This window comes from Phalacrocorax aristotelis, chromosome 5, assembly GCF_949628215.1.
Source record: "Phalacrocorax aristotelis chromosome 5, bGulAri2.1, whole genome shotgun sequence".
NCBI lineage: Eukaryota > Metazoa > Chordata > Aves > Suliformes > Phalacrocoracidae > Phalacrocorax > Phalacrocorax aristotelis.
In genome coordinates, this window is record NC_134280.1 from 71,059,846 (window position 1) to 71,069,559 (window position 9,714).

The window sequence follows — 9,714 nt, forward strand, 5'->3', positions numbered from 1 at the left end:
TGATGATTTGTTTTGCGAACCGCTGTAGAATTCAAGTCCTGTGACAGTGCTCCGACGAGCCAGAGTTCAATACCAGCACAGAAGCAGCTCTCTGAGCGAGCTCCTACCATCCCAGTGCGCGCTCAAGCACGCTCTCTTGCTGTGCACAGGGTACACCGTTACAAGTAAAGGGATTTCCCCAGGCTGAAACTAATCCTGCACACTCCTGGCCTGCTGAGCCTTTGACTTCACCAGAGGGTGCAAACCCACTTGCACTGCTGCGGCAGCGGAGCCCTGCCTTCGCACTCCCCCCCGAAAAGCACCCCTAGGTACCCCAGGCTGACTCCCCCCAAGTTTTCCCCTCATTCTCTTTATTTGCACCAAACAGGCTGAATTAATTCCTGTGAAAGCTATATGAGCCCATGGAGTCTTCTTAAAGACTTAGAACATGTGGAGCGTGCTTACAAAAAAGAAACCGATACAGAGAATTAATACTAGGTCTAAAGCCCAGGAGGGGCATATAAACTCTCACAAGGTCTCTGCATAAAGATGTTTCCTCTGCACGTCTAGCTAACGCAGAGGAACCGTGCAATCCCTTCCTTTCAGGTACAGGCAATGACGTGCTAATAACGCAGCTCTCAGGAGACAGCTACCCTCGGCAGAGACAAGAGTTGACATACCCAGCCGACTGACTGCGTGGGGTTGCACAACCACCTCCTGCGTGTTCTAGCAGCCGGACACTGCCAGGGCATACCCAAACACTAAAAAAGCACAGGCTGAGTGACACATCAGTAGCTGATGCAAGATTTCTCTGCTCAGGTTAAGCAACATGCATAAACCTGGGCAGTTCTGACCAGGCAGAGAATCAGAAGAGTGGACCAGCAAATACAGAACTTCACTGTGGCCCACTTTAAAGTGGCAAGCTTTTACAGTATGGAAGAAAAAAAATCCAGCAAATGTTAAGTTTCCAACAAGCTTAGGGAATGTCGCCGTGGAAGTGCTGCAGCCAGCCCCCACCAGAGGGTACAGAAAAAAGTTCCTGCCAATTTGCTGATCTTCTATCTCCCTAATCTCTCTTTCAGATAAATCATCTCTTCCCCCAGACAGTCTTTTAGAAAATCTCATGCTGCTGTAAGGTTAATTTTTTAGAGGCAAAAACAATGGGCAAGGGATGGCTAAGTCAGACTTTGTTTTGAATACCAACCCTGTATTTCCAAAACCAGCTGTTCGCACACACGTATCCTCACTCCCAAAGAAACGCCTCTGCACTGGCCGTCAGGAAAGACTTCTCACAACACCGGATGAAACAGGAGAAAATATCCAGGCAGAGACATCTACAGGCTACCTTTTCCTTAGCTGCAATTTCTATGCTTTATTCACCAAACAGGCTGAATTAATTCCTACGAAAGCAGTATTAGCCTATGGAGTTACCCACCTTTTCCCTCTTTTGTTTTTCACACTTCCTGAGCCCCATAGATCTCTGCTGGCACACCATAACCTTAGAAATTAACATCACCTTCACATGATGGCAATACAGAATTATTTAGCATGAGAGACAAAAACACATTGTCCTGGTTTTAGCTGGGATAGAGTTAATTTTCTTCACAGTAGCTTGTAGGGGATGGTTTGGATTTGTGCCGGAAACAGTGGTGATAACGCAGAGATGTTTTAGTTGTTGCTAAGTAGGGCTTACACTAGTCAAGAACTTTTTCAGCTTCCCATGCTCTGCCAGGTACACAAGATGCCAGGGACAGAGTCAGGACAGTGGCCCCAACTGACCCCAGGGATGGCCCACGCCATATGGGCATCATGCTCAGCGTATAGAGCTGGTGGGAGAAGGAGGAAGGGGGGGATGTTGGGAGTGATGGCATTTGTCTTCTCAAGTCACTGTTACATGTGATGGAGCCCTGCTTTCCTCAGGATGGCTGAGCGCCTGCCTGCCCGTGGGAAGCAGTGAATGAATTCCTTCGTTTGGTTTGCTTTGCTTCTGTGCATGGCTTTTGCTCTCCCTATTAATCTGTCTTTATCTCAACCCACAAGTTTTCTCACTTTTACCCTCCTGATTCTCTCACCCATCTCGCCAGGGGGGAGTGAGCTGCTGCATGGGGCTGAGTTGCTGCTTGAGGCTAAACCACCACAGTCCTTTTTCACGCCTAGCGTGGGGCTGTTTGATATAACAGCAGATTTGATTGGCATGCGCTAGATTGAATTTATAGCTGTTATTGCTGTATAGCTATTAATTGGCAGGCTCCTGTGCTTGCTTGCCTCACTGTATATTAGAGTCTAGTGCTCGTTTGTGGCTGCCTTTTGCTTTTACCGCTTGCTGTACTGCTTATCATCTGACTCTGCTGCGCCTGGGAGCACTGTGGTAGCAGCAACGGCCAGGCGCCTGGGCTGGCGGATGGCCAGGGCATCGCCACTGTTCTGTGCTGCTGCATTGGGCAGACTGGAACACCGGTGGGAACTCAGGTCGAAGGGCCTGTGACCTGTGGATGAGCCCACATGGGAGCACGACACCCCAAAGCATCTGTGGCCGTGGATAAACCCGTGCCAGAACAGGCTTATCTCGAAGCATCTGTGGCTGTAGGTAAGTCTGTGCTGCAGCAGGTGCACCTTGAAGCATCAGTGGCTCTGCATGAGGTCACGCTGGAGCACCTCAAAGTGTGTGGCCATGGATAAGCCCACCACAGAGCAGGTACATCCCTGTAGGGACTGCAGCCATGGATAAGCCCATGACAGAGCAGGTACAGCCCTGTAGGGACTGCAGCCATGGATAAGCCCATGACAGAGCAGGTACAGCCCTGTAGGGACTGCAGCCATGGATAAGCCCATGACAGAGCAGGTACAGCCCTGAAGGGACTGCAGCCATGGGCAAGGCCATGTTGGAGCAGTTTCGCTTCTGAAGGGACTGTGGCTGTGGGTGAGGCCACGCTGGAGCAGGTATTTCTCTGAAAGTGTTATGGCCCATGGAGAAGGCTGCACTGGAACAGGCACGCCTCAAAGCCACTGTGGCTGTGGACAGGTCTACGCCACAGCAGGTATACCCCTGGAGAGACTGTGGCTCCTCAATAAGGCTCCATCTGGAGCAGGTATGCCCTTAAGGGACTGCAGTCTGTGAGTAAGTGCGAGCAGGGGCAAGGGGAGGAGTTCATTGCAATTTTACACCCGATGGTCTGGTCCAAAGGGACTGGGCATGGAGATTGTAATGGTTCTACCTTTACATTGTTGAAACCCATGATTTGAGTTGCATGTTATAGGAATTACTACAGCACGAACCATCCAAACCAATGCAGGACAAGCCTTACAAGAAGCAGTGCAAGTGCAGCAGTGACCCGACCTGAGCTGGCTTGAGTGCCCAGTAACTCCACACACACACTACCTCTCCTGCCCTGAGTGAACCCCGCGGGAGACAGAGCCCAAAGTCATGGATTGAATGAACTCAGTGGACATTTTGTGGGTGTCTGTGGACATTTTACAGGGTTGGTCCATAGACTAAGGGAATGATATCTCTGCATTATATTATATCAAAGGATGGGAGATGGTGGTTAATGAGGTTGTATTGGATAATGTGGGACCAGAGCATGAGGTAGGTGGTATGGAATAAGGGGTGGATACTGTCTTGGCTTCTGCTGAGATAGAGTTAATTTTCTTCATAGCAGCTTGTAGGGGCCTATGTTTTGGATTTGTGCTAAAAACAGCATTGATAATGTGGAGATGTTTCAGTTGTTGCTAAGTAGGGCTTACACTAGTCAAGGGCTCCTCCAGCTTCCCACACTCTGCCGGGTGCACAAGAAGCTGGGAGGGGACACAGCCAGGACAGCTGACCCCAAGTGACCAGAGGGATATTCCACACCATATGACATCATGCTCAGCATATAGAGCTGGGGAAAGAAGAAGAAAGAGGAGGGACATGCAGAGTGATGGCATTTGTCTTCCCAAGTAACCACAGAATCATAGAATAGAATCATTAAGGCTGGAAAAGACCTCTTGGATCATCAGGTCCAACTGCCAACCCAACACCCCCAGGCCTCCTAAACCATGGCCCCAAGTGCCATGTCTGCGCGGTGTTTGAATCCCCCCAGGGGTGGTGACTCCCCCACCTCTCTGGGCAGCCTGTGCCAGGGCCTGACCACTCTGGCAGTAAAGAAAGGTTTCCCAATACCCAGCCTAAACCTCCCCTGTTGCAGCTTGAGGCCGTTCCCTCTCGTCCCATCACTAGTGACTTGGGAGCAGAGACTGACCCCCCCCTCACTCCAGCCCCTCTCAGACAGCTGCAGAGAGTGAGAAGGGCTCCCCTCAGCCTCCTCTTCTCCAGGCTAAACCCCCCCAGCTCCCTCAGCCGCCCCCCAGCACACTTGTGCTCCAGACCCTGCCCCAGCTCCGCTGCCCTTCTCTGGACACGCTCCAGCACCTCAAGGTCCTTCTTGTCCTGAGGGGCCCAAAACTTAGTCCAGCATTCGAATTCCATCAACTGTTACATGTAATGGAGCCCTGCTTTCCTGGAGATGGCTGAACATCTGCCTGCCCCTGGGAAGGAGTGAATTAATTCCTTGTTTTGCTTTGTTTGCGCATACAGCTTTTATTTTCCTTATTAAACTGTTTTTATCTCAACCCAGGAGTTTTCTCACTTCTACCCTCTGACTCTCTCTCCCATCCCATCGTGGGGAGTGAGCGAGCAGCTGCGTGGTGCTTAGCTACTGACTGGGGCTAAACCACGACACACATCAATAATGACAGAGGACATTAAAGCTAATTAAATTCAAATTAAAGTACAGCTTAGTAAAACCAATTAACCTATAATGTCACAATATAATGTGGTGGCAAAGAGGTATTTGGCATCTCCCAACAGCTTCAAATCAAGACTGAAAGCCTTTGTGGAACATATTCTTTGGTTAAATAAAAGCTACTACGTATTTATAGAAACCAGGGGTAACACCACAGTTTTAGGAGAAAGTCATACATGATATCGAAACAGACAATCCCCAACTGATAATCCAGGACTGGGCTGGCATGAAAAGGCTCGCCACCACACCACCTTCTGCTGCCTTTCACTGGCTACTAGGAAGGGGAGGAATGTTTCCTCTTCTCTTCAGAAAAGTTGCTGCACACCTCTACATTTATCACATAGTGGAGATAAATCAATTATACTATTTTACTACGCTTTTTTTCCACCCCACAGAAAAACACCCAGATCCTCTTTTTCCAGCTTCAAGTGTCTTTCAATGTCTGTCACCATTACTGCTCACAGGTAACAAAACCCCAGCTTCTACTGGATTCACCTTTTCCCATACAGAACACTGTCCCAGTAGCAAAAACCTGTAAGACACATTGGCACTGACTCTTCCGCAGGTTACAGAAACAAAGCCACAGAGATGTTGTGGAAAGCTCTATGTGGGGATATTTAAAAACACAAACAAACCTGGTGGTTCTTCCATGCTAGCTCAGTAAAAGTATCAGATCTACTGTGCTTCACACTGTACGAAAAATAAAAGTCAGAATCTCAGCCACAAAGAGGTCCTTTGTTTGTATTCAGAAAGCTAATTCTGTGCGCAGACGGGTAAGAAACAATCAAAGTTACTGGAAACAACAGCAAACATGTTTGCCTAGAACAGTGACTTGCCAGGCAGGTCTAAATATTTCCAGCTCGCTGCTAGTAGTAATAGATGTTTTGAATTTAGCTCAGGGATAAAAGATACAGAGGCTGCCAATCTGTTTCATAAAGCTCCTTCCTATTTCCTTTCCTTGACATTTCCCAATGACAAAAAGCTGTCGAGGTACTGACTGAGCAGGTTCCAACACATAATTAACATACTATTTTCCAGTTTCAAGTTATTAAGACTGAATAAGAATAGAAGCATTAAACAGCATGTAACTTGCTTTCAGAGTTTAAAAAAGATTTGAAAAAAGCAGGCAGGCAGCTAGAAAGTACCACCTTTCCCAAGGATCACATTTATAGCAGTAAAATTACCTTTGCAAATTGAACTGCTTCTAGAATGATTTCTGACTGCGTCTGCAAGTCCCAAATTCTTCAGTTTTACCAAAGCGAGCAGGCCATGTGGGTAACCTTATCCACTAGCTTCTGAACTTCAAGGGGAAAAGGTGCTTTCCATACTTTTCCACACATGCAAAAGCAGAGGGCACCCACTCTCTCAAACTTCCATTTTCTGTGACCACCTCCTTAACACGCAGTACAAACAGTACAAGAAGAGTTCCAAGGATCACAGGAGGAAAATCGTTCCTCTGTCTAATCTTTATCGTTGGCCCACTGTAAGAACCGAGTCATTACCAAAGGATACGCTGACACGCTCAATGCTGTCATGCACAGGTCAAGAGTAACAGTAGGAAAAACCTTGAAAATTTTACAAACATTTAAACTCCTGGCTGCCAGCGCAAGTGACACACACTACTAGGGAAAATAAAATAAACATATAAGTCAAGGAACAATTCATCAACATGCTTGTCCGCACTTCCCTCCTGGAAGGGACTAGCTGACAAGGGAAGCTCCTTAAAGAACAGTAGCACATTTGGATTTTCAAAAGAACAATTCACGTGGACAAATTAACTGCAGTTACAGCCTTTACTTTAGGATAACAGCCCTGTACCAGCGGCAGCCTGCACGCTGGCCATGCACCCCGCAACAGCAAAAAGGTGCATCAAGACGAGATTATACAATAAAAATGGCACTGGGTATTTTTAAGGCACCACAAAACACCTAGCAAGATCCACCTTATCGAGGCAGTAAGAAAATGACTGTTTTACCCATTTTCCATTTATAAGATGGCACTACTCCGCAGACGTGGGCAGGATCCAGTTATTCAATCGCGTGCTCAGCCCACATGCGGCAACACTAACTCCAGGAAAGATCCTCTTGCCCTCAAGATGACAATGTCCCTCAGCTATGCTCGCATGCGTCGCTTTTGCAGAGACCACTCTGCGATCCAGCAGCACCTAAGTGTCTCTTTGCAGTTTGTACTGGCAGAAATATCGCCTAGAATCAGCAGCTTCATCAAGATCAACACCCCCCGCTCCATTGCTGCCCAGATTGGCAGGGTGAGAGCCAAGCACCCTCCCCTTCTACTCCCTAATGTCAAACTTGAGCCAAATCATTGCCCGCAGCTCATATTCCAAACGAGGGACTTGAACGTCAGCTCGGTTTCCTTTGGTTCGAGAAGGATGTGCGTTTAACACATGCAGAAAAACTACAGGTGCACACGTGTGTGTGCTAAAGTGGATTTCTGGAGCAGCTCCAAGCGAAGACGGGATTTAGAAATACTTTTCTAGGTACAACAGCATCTCTGCCTGCGAGAACTGAATTTCACAAAAACCGATTTGCCCCCTCTGGCCTAACGCAGAGACTCGCAGTTTTCTGCACTGATTTTCTGGACCAAGTATGCCACAAAAGCATACGCAACACCCGACCAGCAGAACTTATGCATAACGACTTTAGCTTTCTAGCAGGATTACAGAAAACAACGTTGGACAGAAAAGGCCTCTCCCAAGAGCAAGGGAGGAAGAAGAAATCAGTGGAGTCCACATAAATGATGCCGATGATGGTGACAAAACAAGCAGAATCCAGCATTCAAGTTTGCCCACAGAGTGTGGGCTCCCGGAGCGCCAGGGGACACGTCCCAGGCGCTCGCCCGGTGGCACCCACGTCTCGGCCAGCAGCGAGGACGCTGCTCGCGAGCGGGACTGCGATCAGGATGGAGAAAGGAGGTGCCACAGCCAAAAATCAATCCTAAAGGACCGTTAAATTGCCAGGAAACAGTAATTAATACTACCACAACGCCAGGAAAAACACCCTCAGGCGCAGCCCGTGGCCGCTCGGGTTTAGCACCGCTATCTGTTGCGGCGAAGCAGGAGCAAAGCAAGCCGCAGGTAACGCGCGGCAACTTTCCCTCCTGCCCGCCGGGTCCCCGGCCCGGTAACCCGCGGCCTTCGCGCCGCCGCCCTCCCCACACCGAAGGGGTCAGAGGCCGCCGCCGGCTGCCGAGCGCCGCAGGGCCGGGGGCAGGCGCGGAACCGGGAGCTGCAGCTCGGTGCGGAGGCCACCGAGCCCGGGGGACGCGGGCAGGAGGGGTAGGAAGGGCCTACTCGGCGTGAGGGGCGGCTCTCACCAGAAGAAGGTGTTGGTGCCGTCGTCGTAGACCTCGGACTCGGTGCTGCGGCGCAGGCCGGGGCTGTCCCTCTCGGCGCCGGGCGGCGGGGGCCGCTCAGCCGGGGCGGGGGCGCCGCCGTTGGGCTGCAGAGGCTGCTCCTCCAGGGCGGCCTTGCCCAGGGCCCCGCCGTGGCCCCGCCGCTCGCCGCGCCTCATGGCGGCAACGGCCGCCTCACGGCCGCGCGCGCGGGGGGCCGACGGCGGCGGGGCGGGGAGCGCGCGCGCCGCTCCGCCGGGCTCGTGGAGGAAGGGTGAGGAAGGCGGGGCGGAGCACGCCCCCTCCCGAACGTGACCTTACGTAGGCGCGGCCGGCGCAAGCGCAGAGAGCTCCCCGGGGTAGGGGCGGGGCGTCTCCCGTTGCCGCGGCAACCGCCCCGCCCTCCCGTGAGAGCCTCCCCCCGCCCCAGCTCCCCTCACGGCCGCCGTTGTGTTCCTCCGGGATGAACTGGGGCAGCGCGGGAGGTACCGGGAGTTAAGGACCACGGTTGGGGTGAAACTGACACCCGAGAATGCTGGAATACTCAAGTAGTAAATAATGCTTAGGCCAGATCATGGAACCGTGTCCTGAGCTGGGAGGGACCACACGGACCATCGAGCCCAGCTCCTGTCCCCGCACAGCACACCCCAAATTCACACCGTGTCTCTGAGGGCCTTGTCCAAGCGCTTCTGGAACATCGCCAGGCTGGTGCCGTGATGCCTCCCTGGGGAGCCTGTGCCAGGGCTCCACCACCCTCGGGGGCAAGAGCCTTTCCCTAATGCCCAGCCTAACCCTCCCCTGGCCCATCTCCCTGCCGTTCCCTCGGGCCCTGGCGTTGGTCACCAGAGAGCAGAGACCAGCCCTGCCCCTCCTCCTCCCCTCGGGAGGGAGCTGCAGAGCGCCATGGGGGCTGCCCTCGGCCTCCTCTGCTCCAGCTGAACAACCCAAGGGACCTGACCTGCTCCTTGTACGGTTTCCCCTCTAAACCCTTCCCCAGCTCCGTGGCCTCCTCTGGCCACTCTCCAGTACCTTTATACCCCCAATGTCCTGCGGCGCCCAACGCTGCCCACAGCACTCGAGGTGAGGCCGCCCCAGCGCGGGGCAGAGCGGGACAATCCCCCCCCTCGCCCGGCTGCGATGCAGGGCTCGGTGCCCCCAGGGCACGGCTGGCCCTCGGGGCTGCCAGGGCACGCTGGGGGCTCGTGTTCAGCCTGCCATCGAGCAGAGCCCCCGGGTCCCTGCAGAGCTGCTCCCCAGCCCCTCGCGCCCCAGGCTGTCTGTGCAGCCAGGGCTGCCGCGCCCCAGGGGCAAAACCCAGCACTTGCCCTTGTTAAACTCCATGGGGCTGGTGATTGCCCAGCTCTGCGGCCTGTCCAGGTCCCTCTGCAGGGCCTCTCTCATGCCCAATGCATGCCTCGTTAGCAAGAACCTCCTAAAAGAATACAGATCAGTAGGACTTCAAGGACAGAGAGTGGAAACATCCTGCTACGAAGTATGCTGTGGAGATAAGGGAAAGCCACAATCAGTCAGCGGGGATAAAAGGGAACACCTGGCCCCAGAAGGCACTGAAAAATTGGACAATTACTGAAGCCCAGTAACT

At 52.3% G+C, this 9,714-nt stretch overlaps 1 protein-coding gene across 2 annotated transcripts in view; it reads right to left on the bottom strand.

The window, feature by feature from the left end:
- The window catches only part of PTDSS2 (phosphatidylserine synthase 2), a 49,730-nt gene extending 41,324 nt beyond the window's left edge, over positions 1-8,406 (bottom strand). Inside the window, exon 1 of one of the 2 annotated variants that reach the window (XR_012660863.1) lies at positions 8,097-8,406. Coding sequence is in view for 1 of the 2 variants with exons in the window: in XM_075095309.1 (XP_074951410.1) it covers positions 8,097-8,293 (197 nt within the window). In the remaining variant the exon portion in view is untranslated. The remainder of the gene's footprint in view (positions 1-8,096) is intronic. The other variant, XM_075095309.1, reaches the window with a different exon arrangement.
- Positions 8,407-9,714: the final 1,308 nt, after the last annotated feature.